The sequence below is a fragment of the Pseudomyrmex gracilis genome, unplaced genomic scaffold, assembly GCF_002006095.1.
Source record: "Pseudomyrmex gracilis isolate BER0280 unplaced genomic scaffold, ASM200609v1 scaffold_49, whole genome shotgun sequence".
NCBI lineage: Eukaryota > Metazoa > Arthropoda > Insecta > Hymenoptera > Formicidae > Pseudomyrmex > Pseudomyrmex gracilis.
The window spans coordinates 138214-163748 of NW_018020633.1; the positions used below are offsets into that span (position 1 = coordinate 138214).

A 25535-nucleotide genomic window follows, 5' to 3' on the forward strand; every position below is an offset into this window, starting at 1 on the left:
TGAAATTTAACAGTTTTTATTTTCTTGGAAAGAAAACGCGGAAAGTTTAAATAAATGAAGTAAAGTTTTTTATTTAAATTAAGTTTTTTTCTTTATTATTTTAATTGAAAGATTTTGACGAGAATGATAAAAAATAAAGATCTATGACAAGAGAGAGAGAGAGAGAGAGAAGGACAGAGAAAGAGAGCGCATAAACTAAACAGTTTTAGAAAAAAAATTTTTAAGTAGTGATTCCAATCTTTGGCCTTTATCGCCTCTTACACATGCAACTTACGTTCCTTTCGACGGAAAAGTTTGCGCGCAGAGATTTTGACGCGAACCAAGAGTTCGCTCATAATGAGATTTCTGGTGAACAATAGTGTCGTCATTTCCCTAATGCAATTCGGCACTTAAATATTTTAATAAAATTCTCTCTTTTCCCCTCTTCTCTCTCTCTCTCTTTTTCCTCTCTCTCTCTCTCTCTCTCTCTCCTTCGGACGAGAGCTCTTTACTTTAACCCATCCATTTCACGTTTCCCACTTTTTCTCCACTTTCCCGCTCGTTTATATCTACTGATTCTTTTTACGCTACGCTAACTGTGGCAACTTGTTATCGAATTGGCTGTAATTTCCGTTGGTTCTGACGCAATTCGTGACATGCTTTTGAACTCAAAGTCTTGTAAGTTTGAGACAGGTAAAACTGGGTGACAGTAAGTAGATGATCGATTTGTTCTTTACATAATCGAAGCGCCATTAAGAGATGCAAGTTGTACATAACTCGACAGACACATACGTGTATGTAACATTGTGATGTAACGCAGCACACGTCAGTATCTATTACAAGTATATTTTGAGCATCAGTGTTTTTTTTTTAATTTCTACTTTGTTCTCTTTTTAAACATTATAATTAATTTTTCCGAGTTTATATCTGTTTTTTTTTCTTCGAATATCTCGTTATATTTAAAACTTTTATCTCGCGTATCCTTTCTTTATATCTTTTTTTTTCATATCTCCGCTTTAATAACTCTTTTTTTCAAAGAATTTTTCACAAACCCCAGGCTTTCTTTTGCTGACTGTTCGAGTACGAGCACAAAGCTGGTTACATACGGTACTTCTCCACTTTCATGCTAATTTTCCTACTCCCTATCTGCATTTTCTTCCTTTAGGCCGCCTTCTGCCGACTATCTCTTCCGTTTTCGTTCCGTTTTCCGCAGCCTTTTATGCGCAACCTTCCCAAAGCATCTATGCGCTTGGTTATCCATTCTTATTGGGCCGAAACCAAGTTTTCGCAACTTGCCGCGAAGAGAACTGCTTTCTCTGCGTATTTCGTGCTTACGTTTGCAACACTAGAGTGATTCATGTCGTTGAGCGTACGTTTAAAATAAAGTTTTGTAAAGATGCGCAGAGCTACATTTACCCGCGACTTGAAGATACATGTAATCGTGATTTCTTTGAATGCGAAGTGTTCGAGAAGTCAAACGCCGAAAGAATCTTGTGATTTATCATCGCGCTACACAAATCAACATATCAAACATATAATTACGAACGTAAATTCATAGTAAAATGCTTGCATATTTTCTAACAAGAATGTTCCGAGAGAGAGAAAGTTTAACACAAGGGGAAACTTCCTTGCAATAACGTACATACATAGAACATCCTGCTTGTCGACATATGTCGATAGCGCCGAAGCAGGCAACATAATGCGCGGATCGAAAGGTTGCTATATATCAGCCAAAGAAGGAAGAGCAGGTCCTGTTTATCTATTTTCGCGAAAACTTGCTCGCGAAAAGCAAAAGGAGGCCGTCCGCGTACCAACAGATAAATCAAAACCGGCCACAAAAGTTTTAAGTGCCCGAAAGCTGTGCCCAAGGAAACTTCGTTGCGGTATGTATCTCCCGAAACGGCGTCATTAACTTGGAATAGTTAAAAACCGCAGCGTACAAAAAGATTTCATTACAAAGATTATGATCTATTGTACGAAACTTTTTACATTCGCCGTCGCGCACACATCATACACTGTTCCCGGCTAATTTATATTAAACCGCACGCGCAAAATGTTTTCAATTTCAGGTAATTATGAAGAAGTAATTACGTCGCTTAATTAAAATGCAGTCAATCTCTGTGTGCGGGGGATAAAAATGTATATAGTTATTCATGAAACTGCCGAGCTTGCCGCTTCGCCGAATACAATCGTATCGGTTCTTAAATATATTTCAAAACCTATTGCTTCTTAAGTCGAGACTTAAGAAGGAAAATTGAACAGTAAAATTCTATTGACCAACATCGAACACGGGTTAATTAGAATTTTAACAAAGCACGTAAAAAAAAAAAAAAAAAAAAGAAGATGAAAAATAAAATTCGCGACAATCCCGACGTGCGCCAATTACACGTGGGAGAGAGAAATACGCGAGAGACAGATTAAAGCAGATATTACGTAGATTGATTCGACCAGAGCAGAACCGTACCAGAGACACCCGGGGCGAAAGAAATTTGAAATTGAAATCTGGTTAAAATGTCAACGATGCCCGGCTTGTTATCGCTTGAATTTTTCAAAGAGAATCGACTGGTCCGCGCAATCTAAATCTTTCTCTCTCTTTTTATTCGTTCGTTCTCGAAATGGATTTGACAATCCGACTAAGCACAATTAACGATTTAGCATATTAAAACGAGACAGAGATTGTTCGACAAAATCATCAAATCGAGAATCAACGAATTCTCTCTCTTCCTTTGGTTTTCTCTCGTCGCTTCCATTTTATTGAATTCTATGGATTCTCTATAAATAGTAACATCGATTCAATACTCGATCGTTTCTCGATACCTGTACTAATTTTCACTTTGCAGTTTTGTTTTTCATAACAAATATCCGCTATTGTGTCACTTTCTCTCTTTTCCACGGAAATATCGCAGGCGATATGAAAGCGAGGAAAAAGATAAAAGAATGACGAGAATGAGTAGAGTGCAATATTAGAAGTTACGGGTGAAGTCGCACCGTTCCCTTATTACTCGCCCACGTATTCCCGCCAACATTATATTACACTCTTTTGTACAGCCCAGATGTGGGTAAGAGGTTACAATCCGACGATTCGAGCTCTCTGTTCTTGCCATCTTTTTTTTTTTATTCGTCTCTTCGCTTATCACCACTCTTTTGGTTTTTTTTTTTCTAGACACATGCACTGTTGAATCAGGAATTTATTTTAATGAACACATATGTACATATATAAAATATGTACATATATAAAAGTATAATATAAAACATTTTTCTTTCCCCCTCTCTTTTTCTTCATACTATATATATTTCTCTTATATATGTTTCTTATTTATTTTACATATTTTTTATTTGTCTTATTATTCAAATATATTTATTAAAATTTACCTAATAAACAAACATTACTAAATCGCATATAGATCGAATAATAATACATAAGAATGCTAATATATTTTTTATGATACCTTCTACTCTATTCTTCGCAACAAGTTTTTTTAATAATATAATATCAATCTCTGTAATTATATCTTTCTCTGCATATGATCTGTAAGTAACTTTCTTTACTTTTTTAAATCTGTCATTCTTCTCAGCGTCTTTCTTCTTCGCGTTTCTTTATCTTTCTACCATTTTCCTCCTGTTTTTCCGTATTGTCTTTCAATCCCTTGTATCATCACGCTTAAAGTCAGGATTAGGACGCATGAAAGTACACTCTGGCATTAAAGAATGGAAACCGTTGATCCTGAGGATCAAGAAGATACGCTCTGTCCTATTAACGTTTTTTCCGGAGCGCGGACTCCATCTGCAATATACTTTTTCGCCAAGAAACTCGCGCAATTTCTTATTAGCGTAAATATTATAGGTTTCATCACGTAATGGTACTACTGAGGAGAAAATAAATTCCAGCAAAACGAAGAGAAAATCATCTTCCAAGACAAGAAGTAAGAAGTTATAGGTATCCGAGTGTTTCGTGAAATTTCGTTAAGATCTTTCGCGAGCTCATAAATTCGCGCTATCTTCTTTTTACAACTGTGCCAAAACTTTTACTTTATTTTTATGACCCGCGAAGACGATAACGCAAAATTCGATTTTATTTCTACATTAGAATACCATCTCTCTTTTTTGCAAGGAAATAAAAAAATGTATTTAATAAGTTTGTTAGAAAAGTGTGCACTGTATATAGTGCGTTCGAAGGAAGAAGCGAGAATACATATGGTAGATCATTTTATTACAAAATATATAGTATCATAAAAATATGTATTCTGTAAAATAATATTTGTGACGTTGATGTTTAATTTTTTTCCTTTCAAACAATGTTGAATACGATATAACGATATAATGTTGGTTTCTATTAAAACGGTGTGAGCAAAGTTTATTATAACGCATACATTAACGCATACATTAACAAATAATAGGTTTTGCGTTCATTTGTCTACTACACAATACCGGGTTTAATTAACTTTTTATTTGTTTGTAAAATAAGTGCATTTTTCTCTCTCTTTATGTGCAAAAGTTTAATTAAATTTATTTACAAATGTTTTTATATATTATACTATTATATCTACGTACATATAATGTGATATACGTAATCGCTAAATTACTAATTTTAATGTGTAAAACAGAACAAATTTTTTTTTAATTCTATTTTTTCTTCTCAATATAACTTTACTTTCTGTAATGTGGAAACGTGGCACTATGCCGTTATCCAAGGATATATATACATATATGAAGCGTTGGTACATGGAGGCGTAGTGCCAGGCGTAAGAAGTCACGTACTGAAAATAAAATATAATCTCTAGCACAAACTACGAAGAGACAAGAAGAGAGAGAGAGAGAGAGAAAGAGAGAGTGAGAACGAGAGAGACTCCCTTACAAGGGAGAGAGAACACAAAGTACGACGATTGAAACGGTTTAAGAAGTAGTTATGAAGAGAGTAAAGAACCAAAATATTCTTCTAGTTGAATATATTTTATCCAGCTGTAGAGAAGTTGAAACACAAAAATATGTAGCTATATTTAAATAGACAAAATTTTTAAACTATTATTTACATTATGTTTTAAACTATTATTTACGTAACATAATGATAAAAGATATAGCTATTATTATAGTTACTTTAATCCTTTGTGTATATTTAATATAATTACTAATACTTATACATACGTATGTGTGTAAATGTATTTAAGTTTCATTAATCTCACGTCCTGATATTGTATTCAGTAGATGTCACACATTAACGCAATATTAATTACTATAGTATCATTTTGCATCACATAACAGTTAACACGTAACTCATTAACATAATCGCATTATATCTTGATAACAATATATATACGTGCAATTGAATTCCTCGATAATTTTCCATACCGTTTTCCCATATTGGCAAATTGTCGCAATTTTGACAATTTTAAATTTACGTACGTGCTGTTATAAAATAGAAAGAAGCAAACAATTCGAAAATATACTTTTACAAGCGCGACAATGTATGCGTTCGCACAAGTGTATGTTTTCGTAAATTACGTGCTAATTATTTCACGTAAGACTTCCAAAGCGCGTCTGTATCCTTATGTTTTATCGATAATCATTCTTATTATCAAGCTTCGTAAAGTAATGACTCCGTAGCGCTCTAAAGTTTTGAGCTCCGACAGTAATTTTAAGGCGGTAGAACCACCGGAGCTGAACGGCGACTGTCACCGTAGCAATAAACACTTTATCGCATTACGTTTGAGCGCGGCAGCTGCCAAATCTAGTTAACCTTCTCTACGCGACCTTTTTTCGTGATGTTTCTTTTTCGCGTTAAGGAGCAATGTAATTTGTTCCTTATAAAACGTCGCAATGTACTTGCGCAACACCGATCACAAATCGAAATGTTTATTCGACAATTCTGATGTATAAACGCATTCGAACACGTCGAACACATTTCTTTCCTCAAAAATTTAGTTTCTATTAAAGCAAGAACAACTATTGAAGAACATTGCTTCTTTTACGTTAATTTAATTCAAGATATGAATTCGAAAAATCTAAACGATATCTCTCCGTAATGCGCACGAGTAATTCCTTTGAGCGGAAATTGGTATTTGCCATTACGAATCCTCAGAACGAGTTACATGATTCTACAATCCATAGCATGCGCTTGTCTTCTATTATTTGATCCTTTGTGCTTATAACAGCAGCAACTACCCGCAGTTATCCTATTGTGCTCGTCGGATAACCGAATAATCAAATTATCGTGTTATTCACCATCTCCGCTGTATGATGCCACAAAGCAGAATATACGGATAATTGTCATTCTTCAATTAATGTCTTAATTGCGAATTCTTCGAGCTTCGTGATCTCTCTTCGCGTAGATCTTTTATGAACAAATTACAATCTCGGCAATTTAACGTAATTCGTTCGGCTACGGCGTACAAATCTTCAACAAACTAATACGCATAGACACTTGGACTCTTTGCAGTTCAAACAGATCGGGAACAGTTTTTCACCATTGATCGCCCCCCCTCGCTGTACGCAAGAGGATCGACGACGACGTTCAAATCCCGTTTATTTGATTACCTCTCGTTTAATCGAGGCATTCGGCCCAGAATGGGATTTCACCGAATCGTCCGTCGTGTTCGAGACCTGAGGAGCGCGTTTATATGCGGGAGAGAGAGATGCGATTAAGCTGAAAAATCGATTCGATTGAAAGCTACGCTTTTGCGCTGAAACGAATAACGTCAACATCATTTTCCTATTAAGAGTAATTGCGATTCTTATCACGTTCAAACTTTTAATTATTAAAAATATGACTGAAACAAACATGACATTTTTACTTAATAACCTTTTGAATAGGTGCAAACTCCAATTATACGGCAAGCTTGACTCACATTTTTTTTCATATGCATAAACTTTTATTTCTCTTCTTTGTTTCAATGCATTCTTTCTTCAGAATCTCCTATAAAAAAATTCATTTGGACCGCAAAGTGCGCGTTTTGATATCGAATCTATCGCATCTATTGTTGCCTCTTTTCCGCGTTGCTAATTGGTTGGTTAATCAAGTCGAGTCAAGTCGAATCGAATCGAATCGGTAAGAACAAGAGAATAAATAGTGACAGAAAAGCGATTTTGACAGTTTGTCGTATACGTGGAGAAAATTAAAAACGTGACTAAAGTAAAATCACGTGACAGGAAAGAGTAGAAAAACAACACGTGAAAATAACGTGACTGTAATTTATATTATATATACCATTAAATAATACACACACACATATTATACATATAATTTATTATATATTTATAATATTATACTTTATATTGTATTATATGTATTATATACATACTACATTAATGTTACTGACCTCCGCCGCGCGGCCTTGGCGGGGAGGGTCACTGACCGCGGGCGCGCGGCCTTGGTGGGGAGGCGGTCACTGACCTTGGTCGCGCGACCGCGGCGGGGTCAATGACCTCGGTCGCGCGACTGCGGTGGAGTCACTGACCTCGGCCGCGCGACCGCGGCGGGATCACTGACTTTGGTCATGTAATTACGGTATATATATATATATGTGTGTGTGTGTGTGTGTGTGTGTGTGTGTGTGTGTGTGTGTGTGTGTGTGTGTGTGTGTGTGTGTTATATATAGATATAAAATATTATATATAATATTTTTTTTTTACTCTTTTTTTTGTTACGTGACTGTTTGGTCACGTTTTGAAACACGTAATTTTAGTCACGTAGTGTTTTTCTAGTTTTTTTGTCACTGACTTTACTTTAGTCACGTTTTTAAAGACACGTGATTTTAGTTACGTGTTGGTTTTCCATTCTCCTTTTTTTCTATTTTTTGAGTTTGATTTTTATGCATTATTTCTGACATCTCTCATATGTACATCATGTGTATTACATGGTTTGTAAGACGTATATACTAGCTGTCATCGCGATGACAGGTTGTGTTAACTGGCACAACACGTTAAAATAAAAAAACAATAACAGCGTGCGCGGAGCGCGCGCTTGTATTGTGCTAGTAAAATAAAAAGCGTCAATTCAAAGAAATAACGCACATCGGTTTTTAAATTAATTCACGGATTGGACAAGTTACCAGAAAAAGATGCGCTGAAGAGAAATGGTGAAAAGACGAGGTCACCTGTAAACTTTGTATCAAGAATGCTAATGAGAACAAAAGAATATCAAAAGAAGAAACGTTACTATTCTTTACGGATGTGAGAGAAGGTTGTTACCTCTTTTTATGCCAACATGCTGAAAATTTCTAGAATAAAGTTGTTGTAATTTTTTGAAGAACTCGTGTTGTCCGATCTTAATTAAGAATACGCGCTTCACTCAGCGAGACAGTTGCTGTGTTGAGAAACGCAGCGCGCGCTGCGTTTATTATACACGCGGCAAATGTTGCAAAGACTTTTTTCGACGCACGTTCCCTTTTAATGCGTTATCTGTTACAAAAACACGATCGCGTGCGCATATTTCCTCGACGAGAGAGCTGCTACTCTCGACGGAAGCTTATATACGCGGAGACATCGGATAATAATCTTGGTTAGAGAAACAATCCGTATTGGAAAAAAACGTAATTAAACCGCATTGCGCAGAGTCGCAAACATAAAACTTTACTTCGGTCGTATCGCGGGAGTTTCGTCTTTATTCACGTTCTCGGATGCGCCACGCTTTTCGAGTACGTACGTTTACACATAGGTGTTACACATTACAGCAAATTAGATAAGATCAAATCCGCTCTGAAGTCGATCGCCGCGACACGGCGGCGGGGCAATAATTTTTAACGGTACCGCGACTCTCCGATTTTACCACGAGCGAGTGCGTTGCGATATTTTATTACCACTTCGGCAAACAAGCTCGGCGCGCTGGCGCTGTCGGTACCGCTCTGCCACCGAATGCACCGAGAGACTCGCAGGACGGTCGGCTTTGTCACGGCGAAAGTTTTGTCGATGTCAGAGAACTTTCGACGAACTTTGTGCGCGCCGTTGGATCGTGTTCCAGGATCGTCGAACCATCTAATAGACTTACATTTACACTCGCGCGCGCGCGCACACGCACGAGACAGGCGCATAAGTTATAGTCCGCCTAGGGTTGCCGGTTAGATGGTTCCTCCTCCACGATAGACAGGTACTTTCTACGACGTCATAAACATGATACCGGTGGATGGCAACGTAAACAGAGAATAGCAGAGGGTAGCAAGTGTCGATAGAGTACTTCATTGTATTACGCCGTGCCTAGTAGCATGGAAGCATTCGTTGCGTGCACGAAACTCGAATATGAATTTTGCGCGGTGACGGGTATACACGCTTGAACAACCGAGTGACTTAGATAAGACACATTACAGAAGCCTGTTTTACGTATTTGATGCGCTCTAATGCAAGACCGAATCTCGCAAATTCGCACGTTTCGCCTCTCGCTTGATAGCGCTTTGGATCTCAGAGAATCTAACACGGAGGATTTAGTACGGTCGGATAACATGATTGTAATATTATTTGCAACGAAAACACGAGCGAACGTAGCGGCGGCGTAGCGCGCGTTGCACAGTCGCATTTTGGCATTGAGCGCCGCCGAGGGGTAGGACAGGACCGTGAGTTAGCCGCGCGACGTGTAAACGCGCGCACCCTGGAAATTTGCAAGTAAATGGCAATTAATCAGTGTCCGTATGAATGGCCCGCTGCCGTTAATTTGTCATTTCGTGCCGCGACAATTTGCATGCGACTGTCCACCGGTCATCGAAATCGCTGTTGCGCGCCACGCGCGCAGCAACAACCACCGGCTAGTTCCTGCCAAGCACTCTTCCATTTGCGAAGGGCCCTTAATACATCGCGTATATACGCGAGCAGAGGAATTTCATTACTTTTGATGTGAAAAGAAATTTTTCTTTTATAGTTTCGCGTAATATTTTTATTTTTTATGTTTACATAGGAAAAATATTTGTTCTTGTCTTTTATAACGTTTTAACGAATTTGCATTTAACTTTAATTTGTTTGTATGCGATAGTAGATGTGCAATATTCTTTTGTTTGCATTCAACTATCGTACATACAGGTAACGGTATTACGTGTCAGATTTGTGTTGCAAGATTTAATAGAAAGAGATAGCACGAGAAATGTAATGAAAAGTTCTACTCTTGTATATTGAGTTCCGTTTCCGTTATTCGTCTTTGAAAAAGATTCGATACTTTTTAGTTCTCCCAAAGAAGAGACTCTTTTCCACACTACGTGGCTGTCGCCGTCCGTGCCGATGGTGAAGAAAATTTCGGAATACCTCGAAACTTTATCGGTGCTCTTTTCCGTTAGCTCGAAGCGCGAAAAGCGCTATCCGCGGCACATGAACGGTTTCCCTCGCTCGGAAACTTTTATTTCGTCGCTCCGCCGACATGGACTACAGAAAAATCGAAAAAAAAACGTACCTACGCGGTAGAGAGAAAAAAAGTGTACGCGTAGATTCGTCACTTTCAATAACGGGCTACAAAAAACTGTTTCATGCAAACATTCACGAAAAAAAAAAAAATTGAAATAGCGCTAATTCTCACGGATTATAAATTAAATGCTTTGCGTGTGGAGAAATTATTTATTTGTCGCATATTTTGTTCTTTATTTACGTATAAAAAAGATTTGTGACACATTTTAATTTATTTCAAATTTTATATCAGCTTATTTTTCCACAAAAATTTGACTTAAGATATTTCGAGAAATTATTTGCATATGAATTTACGTGGTGGGTATTACCCGCTTCGAAAATTCAAAGCGCGGATAAGTCAATATATTCTACTTTTCCGAGTACACGTTTTCCCGCGCTCACGTTCAAAAGGAATGCACTTTCCATCTTTTCACAACATCTTTTCATGTATTTCGTTGCACCCATCTGGGTTTTCTTCATACGAAAAGTACGCGATGCGTTTCTTGTCCTTGTGTTCTGTCCCCGCATTAAATTTTCAATAAAATCCATCCAGAGATTTCTTAAGTCCGGCGAGGAAAGCGAGAGATATGAAAAGTACGCGTGTGTAGGCGATTCCTACTATTCCGAAGGAACTTCCGATGAATCGGCGGGCTCGGTTTAGCGAACTGTGGAAGTGAATTTCTTCTTATTCCGAAGTATTCGACTGTCGTCCCACGGCGTACGCGCAAGATCGATTCCCGCCGTTTCCACTGTTGACTGCGAATGCATTCGATGTAAAATGCAGAAAACGATCAGCGTGGTATACCGTACGAATAGCGGAATGTCAGAAGAGAGAGAGAGAGAGAGAGAGAGAGAGAGAGAGAGAAGGGAAAAGAAGAAGGCAGAAAGAGATTTCAGAGTTTGAGTTCGAGAATTTATGGAAATGTATTTTTCCGCGGAACAAGTTGGTTTGCACTGTGGCGCACATTTTTGCCCGTTTCCTTACAATCACGAATATATTACCGGCTTTCTGTAAAATTGTTAAAGCAACGCTCGATTACATTCAACTAGCAGCTAGCTGCAAGCTAAATCTTCCGATGACTTGGTCTCTCTTTTTCTCTCTTGCTCAGTAGTATGTATAACAATATTGTATTCTAATATTTTATCGTAAATGGATCTGAAAAAGCTTTTTGTTCATTCACTGCATTCGAGGAACATAAAGTTTCTGAAACATAATTCTGTGCTTTTGCATTGAAGAATATAGAAAAATAAAGAACAAAGTGTTGCAGAGAAAATTTTTCGGTGCTACATATCGTTTAAAAAGTTTCACGTGGGTGGATAAAAAATTGTCAAGTTAATTTCCATTTTCCGTGGTTTGTTCGCATGCGTAAGCATAAACTATTCTTAAATTGCATCCGTGGGACAAGTCGCAATGCGCTTTCATATGTTACAAGCCCTTCCGAGTAAATTAAATTGTTTTGTAATCCATGTTGTTTTAAAGACTACTTACTCTCGTGTGTGTGTGTGTGTGTGTGTGTAAAAATATTGTGTAACATGTAAAATAAAAATCTATACTTCTTGATTTATTATAGTTCTAATACGTAAACACGCATAATGGATATAATTTAAACAAATAGAACATTTACATTATAGTTATATTTGTATGTATAAATAATATAATATATTTACTTTAATTCGATTTGAATTTAGATAGTTATTTCTCCTGTATACATAAATGTTTGAATGGAATTAATCTTGCAAGGTAAATACACACGAGATGTGATTAATAGAAGCAACATTAATATCTCCTCTGCGTTGATATAATTTCAAACATCCATTGAATTCAAGCTATGCTACGAACTGTCCGTTACGCGTAAATCCATGCCTTGGTAACATAAATTATGATATAGAGCGCGAGATAGGGATTGGCAGTGGAAATAGTTACGAGTTGTAACATGACAAGCGTTTTCTAACTTAATTATTGTCTTTATTGTAATGCAAAATTCTATTTCATTCTCATTCTGCGTTTCTAAGCACAAATTCTCTATTATTCTATATATGCAATTTCTATAACGTTGTAATTCCTTGTTTTAAAACTTAATTTCTTTTAAGAGTTATTTTTACTGTATTTATATAAAATAACAAGAATTTAATCAATTTTGCGAATTTGGGATATCACTAGGTATTTGAATAATAGGATAACACGCGTGAATTCAAATACGTAAAAAGACGAAAGTGGAAAATGTTGACATGATATTAGCAATTAATGTAATAGATTCCTGAATCAGTACAATTTCCATTTATGTCTGCGCGTAAATGTATTATCTCGGTAGTTACGTGCGCGCGCGCAACTGTTATTCTAACGTTGCGAATCCGATGATACATTCAGATGAGTTAATGTAATAAACATCTGCAGGTGTTATACGTTCGGTCAGTAATTATTTATGAATTTATGATGTCGCATCAGTCATGCTACAATCATTCGCGCGTATTAATACAGATAAAATCTACATCGGGATGCCAAAGCGCGTACGCGCTAACGTGCATTTTCGCTAGCTGCGAATTTAATCGATATCGCTTAATACGCGCGTTACTTTCGCGACAATTTTGCGTTACATTAAATTAATTTCATTATCGGTGATTGGAGGGGGGGGAGAGGGGGAAGAAGAGAACCAGGCGCGCGCGCGCGCGCGCGATTGTTGCACTATACACGCAGCGTGCATAATTCCGGCTCACTCCAGTTAATGAAGAAGTCCTCTAAATCACTCCCGTGCACATTCCGTGTCAATACTCATGTTGGTTTTCGACTAATATCAAGCGCAACGTTCACGCGCGGCACACTTTTGGCGGATCGATCGCGTGAGTGCGAGAGCGAGACTCGAATGAGTCGCGTTTCAGTCAATTCCGCTTGGCTGTGATTAGGCCACGGCCAACACACAAACGACGGCAAATTATTGTCGTACGCGCGATAATTGAGCACGGCCACCTAATAAACCGCATTCGGATCGCCGACTCTTCGCGGACGGCTTCGGGTCGAGGCAATTACATCGGCGACTACCGCCGGGCAACGCCACACACCGTGCCGTGTGCACTGCGGAAACGGCGCATCAGCCGGTTTGCAGTAACCGGTATACAACGTTTACGGCAGAAATTAATGCTGAACTCGAATGGACCCGTAGCCGCGACGCGGACAGGAAGTAATTGCGTCCCACAGCCGCGGCTAAGCCGGAAGTTCATTCGATAATAATCGCGGGTTCTCGCGACGAACTGTTATTGCTCAAGTTAATTTATGGATCGGCAAGACGCGTTTAAAGCTTTATTGGAGGAACTTCGTTGCTTCGACGTTACGTTACTTACCCGATGAGCGTCCGAGGGAATGAGGGTCGAATACGCGCCCGAACTTCAAACTTTGCGATAAGTTAATAACGCGGTGTACGCAAGATCGTGTGCTTTATATTAACGTTCCTGTATAAGATTTTATATAAGATATATGTCGCTGGTATATACACAAACGACTTTTGGTTTTCCGTCTACTTGTGAAAATTCCAACGTAAATACGCGAGATTTACACTCGCCACTATTGTGACAATTGTTTTGCGATCGTATAAACATGATTTCGCGAAATATCAGACACGTTCGCCACGCGTCGCTAAAGCAGCGCGAAAACTTGTCCAATCTCCCGTTAGTCGATGGCATAGGTGGAGACGTTTCTTCAAAGTAAAGAGCTCGCTCGTTGCTCGACGGAAATATTGACGCAACATGACGACGTGAAGAAAAAGAAAGAGAAGAAGAGAGAGAGAGAGAGAGCAAGAATTCATGCGGGATAGTCGGATCGCAATCGCGCGTCGCGGTTTATCGACAACTTGTTCATTCGCGTCGCAAACCCAGGCCTGCCTTTAACCGAGAAACTTTGCGGGAAACACGAGGGACAAGTTTTTCGCGACGAGAAAACGCGGTGTTTCTCAGAAAGAAAATTCCGCGTGCAGATGCTTTTCCTCTCTCGCTATACGCTTAACAAGCCGAATCGCGCGAGGAGACTTGTTTCGAATACCTTTCTTTTTTCCCGACGTCGCAGAAAAATCGCATGCCAGAACGAAAAATTCCAGACCGCTCCGCGGCAACCAACCAACGTTAAACACATCGATGCTAGACGCAAGTAGTCACGGACGCTAGTGGTCAGACACGCGCGGAGCGCGCGCTGCAAGTTTGCCGAACATCTGTGCGAAAATGTCGAATCGTCGTTATTTGTTTCTTTGTAGTTTCTTTCCCTCGGTTTCTTGCGGTATGCTCGGTGTGCTCACAATTTCGCGCAGATAAAACCGCGCGGCTAACCCGAACAGCTTCCGAAGAAAAAGTTGGAAGCGTGCAAGGCAAGAAAATTCGCATGGGAGACGCTTAGAAAAACTTGGCAAAAAGAATCTAATATGACGTTTCTTTTTTTCGCGACGATCTGTTGGACGATCGGTGGTACACAAATCGTTCGAAATGTCCGCTATGTAATATAATTAACGAAAGAAGTTTTCAAAGATACATGTGTCTCGATTTTATTTATAGAAAAACAAATAACTTTTTTCTTTTTTTTTTTTTTTTATTGCGTAGCCAAGTATTAAACCGTAAACGTTTCACTTCGCGCGCACCGCGGACGATACGTTGAATGCATTGTATCGCGATAGTGACTTCCATTTTCGATCGGTTCGCCGTCGATTCTCAATATCGCTGCATGGACGGCTTAATGAAATTTTCGAGGGTTTCGACTCTGCCATAAATTTCTATCGCCGACAGCGATCTCGTTCGCTGATACACAAAACCAGACAAAATCGACGCGGACTCGAGAGAGGATATATTCGTAACTTCATTCTCGACTCATCGTAATTCAGTCCGCATGTACGACCCTATTTTCGTCGCAATGATTAAGATCGTCGATTTATTCTATAGATTTATATTCGCGCGAAATGTGCAGTCGTACGTCGCTCGGGGAAAGCTCTCTCAAATGTTCTACGTGACTCATCATTTCTTTCCGCGTAATTCCTACAATTTGTTTCTCAATTTTTCTTCTTGTTGTCCGCCATAAATTTCTAACGCTGCTTTAAACACTAAAGCAACTCGAGAGAGAGATAAACGTCGTCGACCTGAAAATATAATATGCTTATTTCGTCACAGGTTAAACGTTGTTTTATACATATCTCTTTTAGAACTCTAGTGGAAAAATGCGATCTCTTGTACATATCGTGAACTTACTTCGCCGACGACCTCCTTTTGCCCTCATCGTTCGTGTGCCCGCGTCGTCCAATTCCCATCGTCCGCGGTGGCGAGAGAACTGTTCGAGCAAAAGCGACCGGGTAAATATCTTGCAGTGACGGTAAACGAAATTGAATAAACATTTTTCAGCAAATAGAGCCGGCAATGGTATGAATTTAAAAGTCGCTGAGACGAGCACAGGTGGTTCCCCTGTCGCTGGAAAAAGCGCCGAACGGAAAAATTGCATTTCGTCTTCCTCTCTTATCCCTCCTCTTTTCGTATTTCGTTCTTCTCTTGCACATTTATCGCTCTCTCTCTCTCTCTCTGTCACTCCTCTTCCTTTCCTCATCCATCTTTGCTTTTCGCAGTGCGCGAATTACCGCCCGCGTAAACCTTTCACGATCGTCGACGACGATGAGCAGTTTGTGATATAATCGTCTCTCTTGCGTCGGTTATCCTTCGATTCTCACTGCGCGAATTGGTTAATTATAAATGCTAATAATGTAAAAACGCGATATACGTACTTTTTGCGAGATAATGTTTTAACATATCAGACATATAATTTGAATTTCGCGAAAAATTATATCATTTCAATTCTGAATATTAGTTGTATGCAGATGAGCCAAAAATCGCGCGGAAATTGCAATAACGTACATTCAAGTTAATTTTTCTTGCGTTTCTCTTCTCTTTCACAAAAAATAATATAAAAACTTTTACTATACGTATTACTATATATATATTATTAATACATATTAATAATAATGTAATCGTAGAAGTTCAGAGACTTGCATTTTACAAGACGTGTTTCTTTTTAAACACATCCGACCGATAGTAACTTTATAAAAAAATATCGAGTTTTAATTGTGTGTATTAAATGCCTCTCATAAATGCCTTTATCACTTTTCGAAGCATGAGACGGATTTTACGCGCTAACGATCAACGTGATCTTGTATATGCAACGTTTTTCTCGAGCAATCCAATAAACTTAAAGAGGATATGTGGACGATTATTAACAGTAATAAACATATAAATAGGATCTTTTTATATGAGAAAACACTTGTGCGGAGACGCAGGTTCGTAAATAAGTCGTAAAAAAAGGAAAGACCGCAAATCGAGACGAAAGGAAAAGAGATCAGATCCGATTTACGATCAGCAGTCTGGCCTGGCAGTTTGTTCCGCGAGGCGAGATCGTTTCTTCGCCGCAAAGAGAGAGAGAGAGAGAGAGAGAGAGAGAGAGAGAGAGAGAGAGAGAGAGAGAGAGAGAGCGGGGAGCCGATCGAGCGCGACGATCGATCACGCCAAACGATAAATTAGCGTCGAGTTAGTATCTGAGCGTGCTTACCTCGACCGTGTTCGTGTGAATGTGACTGTCGGGAAGTGTCTATGCATGAACCATATATATATGTATATATTGTGCATATTTAGGCGGCTATGAATGCAAATGATCACTAGAGGGTAAATTCTAGGAGATGTTTCGCTATTATGCAAGCAAGTATACCGGATTTGGACTTCTCGTCGCTTTGAGTTTAGATATCTTGCAGCTGCTGCTACCATTGTGTTGCAAACCTTCAAATTCAAATTATTCCCAAACTTTCCAAACAGCATTTCGTTCGAAATTATCGAGAATGTATGTATATGATAGAAACTGGAGAGAAGGGTTATTATACCCATATACATTTCATGCTTCTCGATATTAGAAGATATTTCATCGCTTTTTCCGAAAATATAGATCATTCGCCGGCTTACACATTATGCAAATCATTTTTCCATGAAAGTTTCAAATCCGGCCGTTATTCCGTATCCTTCAAAACCCGAGTCTTAAATCATGCTGAAGAATAAAGGAGGCGGTGTCGCGGATCGGTTGATCTTGCTATGCATTTATGGATGTCGAACGTACGAAGAAAGCAATATTTTCCGCGCAGAATCCATCGACGTTTCTCACGATCCAAAGCGAGCCTGCTATCCCGCAGCCGTCTATCGCTCGTCTCGACTTCTTCTTCTTCTTCTTCTTCTTACTCTTCCCACCCTTCCTTCTCTTTTTCCTGTACTTCCCATAATGGTGGAGTCTGCCATGACCGTCGATTATTGTCCTCGTTGGAAAGCTCCAGGTGACCGAGTGCAAGTACACAGGAAAACACGTAGCTCGGGAAGTTTCCCGCGATTTCCCCCAGGGCCCTCGAATAATTCTACGTCGAAAGTCCTTCTGGAATTCAACCGTCTTTCTTAGGACGTCGAAGCAGTCACGGACGGGGCAACGCCGTTGCCCGGATTCTCACAAATTCCGACTGGGAATAAAATTCGTCTGAGTGCATTGAATTCGCTCGACGATATTGCGGAAGCGCGCGCGTCTCTTTTATCATAATGTGGCGCGCGTCAGGCACATTCGCCGAACTGTTTCAATTGCGAACGCACTGTCAATAATAAAGTGATATATATCGCGACACACGGGGAGGTTAATGACCAAGTAATCACTTAGCGTTCTTTTGAGGAAACTAGTGTAAGTAATCGAATCTTCGTTTTTTTTTCCTTTCAGAACCCAGTCGAGCACGAAAGTGTTGGAGCACGACGTTCCTGAGCTCCGAGAGAAACCTGGAAGACGTGCGATTTATTTACATGCGGCGACCGCAGGCGCTCGCGGAACGTGATAAACACAAGTAAACTTACAGTTTCGACTTCGGGGCATGCTAATCGGCTTTTTGAAGTGCGAAAAGTACGATTCTGTCTAAAGAGAGTCGCCGTGGCCGCTCGACGGTGAATCAAAACGGTGCGGAAATTTGTCGAGAACGAAGAGAGGATAAAATTGGAAAAAAAGCCACGGTCGGAAACATTCAGTCAACGCGAGAACCGGCGGCACCGTCGCGAAGCGACGGACGTACGTCGTGCGTACTTATTACGGAAATCCGGTTTGTTGGAATGAGGCTTTGAAGTTTTCATCGTTCGCCGACGAATCGTCTTCCATTGCTATTCGTTTTTTTTTTTTTTTTTTTTTTTTATTGTTTTTTGCGCCCGGAACCGAGGAGAGGATGGAAAAGCGGAAAACTGAGTGGCTTCGTATTCAAACGGTAAGGAAAAAGTTTAAGTGACTCATACAGACTCTTTCGAAAATTCTCTCTTTCTTTCTGTGTTCTTTCTTTAAGTTTCTATTTTTCCGATGAGAGCGAAAAATACAGAGAGGAGTCGTGGAAAGGAGAAGGAGAAGAGATTAACAGCTCCCTCGCTTTCTCGAAGACGTTATTTTTCATCCGTTTTCACGTGCAGCGAGGCGATGCATTAGTTGGCACGAAGTACCATTCGTATCGCGATTCGTTTACGAACTTAAATTAAATCGCATAACTCGAGTTGTTCATACTTCTTAAGTCGAATGCCGTGCCGAATAAATGCGCGATGAACGATGATTATTCTTCTCACGTATACATGGTAATAAAAAAAAAGTTTGTTCCGCTTTCGTTATGTTCAAAAAATACAAGATTTTGCAAATTGCTGCTTAGCAACAAACTGTAGATACTGTGAGTTGTTTATCTTTACTGACGTAAACGAAACTTTATAGCTTGCTTTATAATTGCAATAAAAAAATAATGTTAAAATAAAAGAGACATGTACGGGCTAAAGTGAGTTTAACGATATACTCTTCATTATTAATATCTTCTTTTTTGCGAGAAAATATTTTTTTCTACGCGCGCGCGCGCGAGCGCGCGGTGTCGGTTTTATGGTCGGCAACAAAAGAGGTTTCAAGAGGTAACTAATATCGCGGAACATATTTCGCGAGCATCGATTTTCTCTATAGAATTCCAATCCACATTCCAGCCCGAGCGTTCCCGCTATGAAAAAATGACGGAAGTGTCCGCATCACGTACGATCGAGCGTCCCTTCGCCGCCGACGGGAAATCCTTACTCGAGGGTATCATCCAGTCGAGCGATTTCGACCGCGCGTCGTAATAAGAAATCGACAGTGACAAAAATCAAAGTGACACGCGCCGAATGACGCGAGCGAATTTGAAGAAGACGAGCAAAGAAGTGCGAAATCCGTCCCCTTATAGAGATTGCGTTATAGAAACTGCGAGAAGCGGCAGTCATGTATTCGCGGAGATTGAGTCTACGAAATTCTAGTACACGTGTACGAAGAAAACTCTATTACGAAATTTCATTCCTTCAGATAGTATTGCTTAGTCATTGCGAAGTATGATAACTCGATGTGTTACTTTACGCACACGAGTGTGATGAACGAACGAGTGTGACCGACTGTATCATCGCGAACTATGATATTCCGAAATAAATTTCCGCGTACGATTGTAGTGAAATAAAAAAAAACAAAAAAAAAAACAAAAAAAAAAAACAAATGTGGCCGAGTAGCCGAAGTGGACGAACAGTGCGTTTTTGAACACGCGCATCTCACGTGAAGCGTTTGACATGTCACCCGACGCGAGATCATCATTTCGGTGAGAACGGAAGAGAAAGTACTGCGATACTCTGTAGTAAAACCAAAAAAAAAAAAAAAAGAAAAATTGTCAATTGTGAACTCTACTAGCGCGAAATCAAGCGGCGAGTGGCAGATGCATGCGCACGACGACGTATCCGACGGCAAACGCGGCGGCAGGACCCGGTGACTCTGCGGAGACAGGAAATAGAGAGAATGGAGAAGGACAACGTCAGACATTACAGAGCTTACGAGGGCTTCAAGCCAGCGAATAACGGCAATACCTCGTCTCTGAAGAGATCGACATCGGAACGCTCGAAGACGCATCCGTCTCGCCAAGTGAGATGTCTGTGCTTCGGGGGCGTGCCGGACAAGGCCAGCCAGCACTCTTTCTGCAAAGGATTTCTGATAAATCTTGCAATATGTACCGGTCTGGTGGCCTACACCGTAGTGGGAAGCTTAATCTTCCTGGGTATCGAGGGCGGGGCCGATATCGGTCCGCAACAGAGAACTCTCGCCACGACGATAGCTGGAAATCAGCATACCAAGAGAAACACCACCGCTTGGCTCAAACAAGTAAGAGAACAGCATCGCTTTTCGTATACGTAAATGTAATATTTTATTTCAGTTTTGTTTTTTTTTTTTACGTTTTATCTCTCTTTGATTTTTCGCACGCAAATTTCGCAACGCGATAGAATCATAAGAAATGTGACAAATGAGATAAACAGCTTTGTCGATAGCTCTGTTGAGTACGTTACGATTGTCGTTGCGAGTATCGCGGACATGAGCACGCGAACTTTTAGTTTTTGCTTTTCTTTTCCACGAGAAGTAACAAACAGTTCCGGCGGCACCAGTCTCTCGATTTATCGTCACGTCTCCGGTTTCATTCCGCTTTTCTACCTGAGGTGACCTCACTGAACCCGAAGTCAATCGAATTATCGGTGCGTTCTGGCGCGAGCGCTCGTTTCAACGAAGTTTTATCGATCGTGCTTCCTTTCCTCTATCCTTACCCTTTAAAGGAAAAGCGTATTCCCCGAGGACACTAGTACAAAGGACTGCTGTCTGTTGCTTCCGGCCAATAATAGCGACAACGGATTGTTGTCCCGATAGCGATCATTCATTGACAAGAAACTGAATATTCCTCGTGTTCCTCTTATCAAGTTTTATTGTCGCGATCTCCGCTGAAGAAAAGATTTGCTCGGATTACTATTCCCGATTGTGTTTCTTTTCTCCACGTGAAATTTCAGAATCACTTGGATGTTGAAGCACATTAAGAGATTGTAAATAAAATAAGTCGTTATTGTGTGTTTACGATATAAATCGTGAAACTCGTTGCGTGTTTCAATGTTTCAATTACTCAACATGAGAATTTAATTAATGTCAGTTGTAAGTTATAACTCCATAATCACGTGCCACACACACACACACACACACACACACACACAAACTATAAACTTTCTCTAAAGCATCTGACAATATATTTCAAATGTCGTCTAATTACGAACTTTCTGTGTGACGAAGCTTAATCGCGAGGCTCGAGCTAAGACCGTGGAGAACATATGGATAATCACGGAAGAGTTGAACGTTCTCTATCGCGAGAACTGGACGAGGTTGGCTGATCAGGAGATCGCGCGGTTTCAGGACCAACTAGTGAAAAGGATCACGGAGGACATGATGGCGACCCAGAATGCCGGAACGTACACCAAGAGCTCCGCGAGCGAGACCGTAACGGAACGCCGCGTGCCGGATTACGAATGGAACTTTGCAAAGGCGTTCCTCTATTCTCTGACAGTTCTCACTACTATCGGTAAGTTCTAAATGTAATTAATTAATTATTCCACGTCGCCATTTTCGCTCTGCGTTCTAGCGCGCGCCGAATTCTTGTAAACGTCGAATTCTCGTAATAGGAATCTAACAAGGCAAAGGATCTTTAGGATAATGAAATCTGATATTGTAGTGTGTTACAGGAGATGTAACAGAAAGTTGATCTGTTTCTTCCAATATATAAGTTAGATATATATATATATATATTTTCTTGAAACATTTTTTTTATTCTCGCGCTTACAGTTCGCACAGAACGCGATGATAATATTGAATTTCCATTTGTGCGTGTAATGTTGCTGATTTATCAAGAGTCTCTCGTGCAAGAGATAATATTTTTAATGCGTTAACGGCCACAGAAAGTACGTATCTAAGTCGTAAATCGCAAGATGTTTACGGCAGTTGTTGTAACAGTGCGATAAGCAACGGCATACAATCATTATCAGCGTCGTAACTACAAAGTGTGCGCGGATGATGTTTACCTCCCATCCTCCGTTCGCGCGATTCCCCTTTATGCACAAGCAGTGTGTGTACGTAGGTACGAAGCTTACGCGCGAAAGGCTGGCGCAGCAGAATATTTGTATGTAATTAGTAGGCAAGTGGAGAGAGAAGAGAACGGGCGGAGACGAACACTGCGGAAAGACATCTGCGCGAAGGCAGATAATTACTTAAATCAAATATAGCACGTCAATTAATTCGCCCCGTTAACCCCGGAGAAATAATTGTGTAGCTGTGATGTCGCGTGTCGATAATTCTCAGGTAGATTTCTAAAATTTGCGCGTCAGGCACACACGCGTCTGTATACGCTCAAACAATTTGTAAATCAAATTTTCTTCACTCTCTTTATCGATAATCGATAGTTTGGAGAGCAAACCATTCACATACGTAACAAATTTAGTATCTTCTCGTTCAATCGTGTTTTTTTTTTGTTTATCAAGACAAATGCGATTGTTGGAGTTTTTCTGAAATTCTGCGGTGACTTTTACAGAAAAATCCGATTATACAACAAATCGCGAATGAGGCAAAGAAAAACAGTATTTGATCAAATAGATTTTTTTTTAAATTTTTTATTCAGACCAAATAACATTGATTGGAACAAATTCCGCGGTTTACAAAAACAAAAACTAAAAATAAAATAAATCGTTATTAAAAACCAAAAAAAAATAAAAAAAATAAAAAAAACGGAACAAAAAGAACAATATAGCGAGCATCAATTTTCGGAGCAAACAAAATACGACATTAGCACGTATAATGACCGCGTTCCGCCAATGCAAATCTGTTGTCCGTTACGAGGACATCGGCTTGCTGCACTTTCCGACGATATTCCCGACAATTTCATTGCTTCCGACTTAGTGGCGCTCGAAGCAAGTGACGTCACGTCCGATCGTTTACTCTAGTTATTACTGAAACGGATTGGAACTTCATGAGTCGGTGGATATTTGAAAAAAAAGAAGGAAATAATGACCAGCGACATTGAGCGGCTTATCGCATTATCGATAGGTTGCTCGATACAGATATATTTTCTTTTTTTTTTTTTTTTTTATATCTACTTATAACTGAATCGCCCGAGACAATCTTGGTTGATGGTAACAGCCGTGCGTGCTGTAATCATTATATTTTAGTTGATGTAATCAAGGTTTGTTACTTTTTTATTTTTCTCATTATTGTATTTTACTAACAATAAGAGAAATAAATAATAAAACGGATACTTTACGAACAATTGTAAATATTATATTTGTTTTATATTGGTTACTTGTTAATTTTACTGTTATATTTCACGGATCAGAGAGAAGCGGAGTAAGAAACATTTTAAATCGAGCTTAAAACTAATCGTCGGGCATAATTTTTAAGCAACTTCCGTTTTGTTTATACGGAACGCGCACTAAATCCATTTCAAGCTCTCTCTCTCTCGACAATTTACTCCTCGTGTAATTACGGGGAAAACATACAATGACTACGGAACTCGCGCTACGCGTACATATCGTTTTTACCGAGATTTAATCACACGAACTGTACCGCCGCGCGTGGCCAGATTCTGGTAAATTAATATTTCGTAAGCCCCACGTCAGTTTCTGCGTATACAGAGGGTGGGCATATACGATTGATCGTCTGCTACGAAATACGTAAAATCCCTAGGGTCGTGTGATACAGCATTCGCAATTTTCGCCGGCATTGTATATAGAGTGGGCGTAATACGCGCGGAGGTGTAATCGCGGCGGGGAAACACGCGCGTGTGTCTCATGAATTTTAATATAAATTTTAGCGTGACTGAGAGTTTTTTTTTTTTGTGTTTTTCGTCTATCGTCCGTGGGTAATGCGTCGACCATTCGTGAATATAGCTCGTCGTTAAGCGAGATCGGTAGTTATTACTCGGCGAAAAAAAAATCACATTACTTTTGATATCGAGGCGAGAGTAATCCATTCTCGCGGTCTCTAGGCGTTAGCTATTGCAATTTGTTGCGTAACCATGACCTCGCGCAATACTACACCGTCTCTGCTGCGAAAGCCATCGTTAGCAACAGACTCGATAATGGAACAGCGTCTGATGGATACGCAGACTCGGGTTGTAGGAAATTAATCTGTACCCCCGGTGAAGTTCGTTCTCGTCTTGCCACACGCTGACCGTTTCTACTTCTTCCGTATCTCGTTTCGCAAATGAAAAACCGTTTGGTTTGCTGTCTCTGGGTTTTTTTTTTTTTTTTTTTTTTTTTTTTACACAGGCGCGAACGTACTGCTATACTGTCTGTCGTTGGTCGTGGTGTTTGCTTTTTCTTTTTTTTTTTTTTTTGCGCAGCATTGCACGGTAGTTAATTACGGGAAGTATCCCGGTACTTTTTATCGGCTTGTCCAAGCACGAAAATATTGTTCACCGAGTCAACCATGTGCCGGTTGGTAGGGAAACTTTGTACGGGCATAATACTAAGCGGATGCTATCATTCGTAACTTTTCGCGAGCAAAAAATAACCGACATATCAGTCGGAGAAATGAGAGGAAAACTTTTTTGTGACAATGCACGTTTGTACGCGTATATTTGTATGGCCACAAAATTAAGCGTAGAAAATCAGCTCAAAATGAATGAACTTTTAATTAGGACGTATAATAATTGAAAAGCAAAAGTTTTGTGTGTGTAATCAAGTTAATTCTACATTCTCTTCTTATACGCGCGTAAACACATAGATAGAAAATATTCGTAAATTAAAGACTTACAAACTTTGTATATTAAGAGGGCAATATCAGTAGGTGATAGAAAGAGAGAGAGAGAGAAAGAATGTGTATCTGTGTGTGTGTGTGTGTTATTAGTAAAACTTTAAACTATACACACATATTATTATATAAGAAAATTTATGGAATTTTACGAAAGAAACGTAAGAAAAATATCCTACTTTGAATTCACTTCTAGATAGTTCCTCGAAAGAGACGTAACTATTTATGCGAAGGCAACAAAGTTGCGCAGACAGTCAATGTTTTAGAACCTCTTAACCCCTTTTGATTTTATATTCTTCGAGTCTGCGATAGACGTTCACGCTCTTTTCTACTTTACTCCACGCTCCGTACACCTCCCGCGCTACGATTCCTATCTCCAACTCCGGTGGCGCATAATTCAGTTTACGTATCGCAGGAGACGAATCATCCGTTTGCATTTCACGATATGAGGTCGCATGAATATTTGGCCGCTTGCCTCTCCACGGGCAAGAGTTGCGTATTCAGAAAATAGTTTCGAGCACCATAGCGGCTGGACGGCAACCAAGAA

The 25535-nt window shown here is 39.7% G+C and overlaps 1 protein-coding gene across 2 annotated transcripts in view; it reads left to right on the forward strand.

Annotated features, from left to right (window-relative positions):
• LOC109853493 (TWiK family of potassium channels protein 9-like) overlaps positions 1–25535 on the forward strand; it is a 196551-nt gene that overhangs the window by 131195 nt on the left and 39821 nt on the right. Inside the window, exons 4-6 of one of the 2 annotated variants that reach the window (XM_020425673.1) lie at positions 18083–18611; positions 19354–20539; positions 21485–21770. In XM_020425673.1, the coding sequence (XP_020281262.1) occupies positions 20180–20539; positions 21485–21770 (646 nt within the window). In that variant the 5' untranslated portion in view covers positions 18083–18611; positions 19354–20179. Of the gene's footprint in view, positions 1–18082; positions 18612–19234; positions 19285–19353; positions 20540–21484; positions 21771–25535 lie in introns of those variants that run through there. The other variant, XM_020425672.1, reaches the window with a different exon arrangement.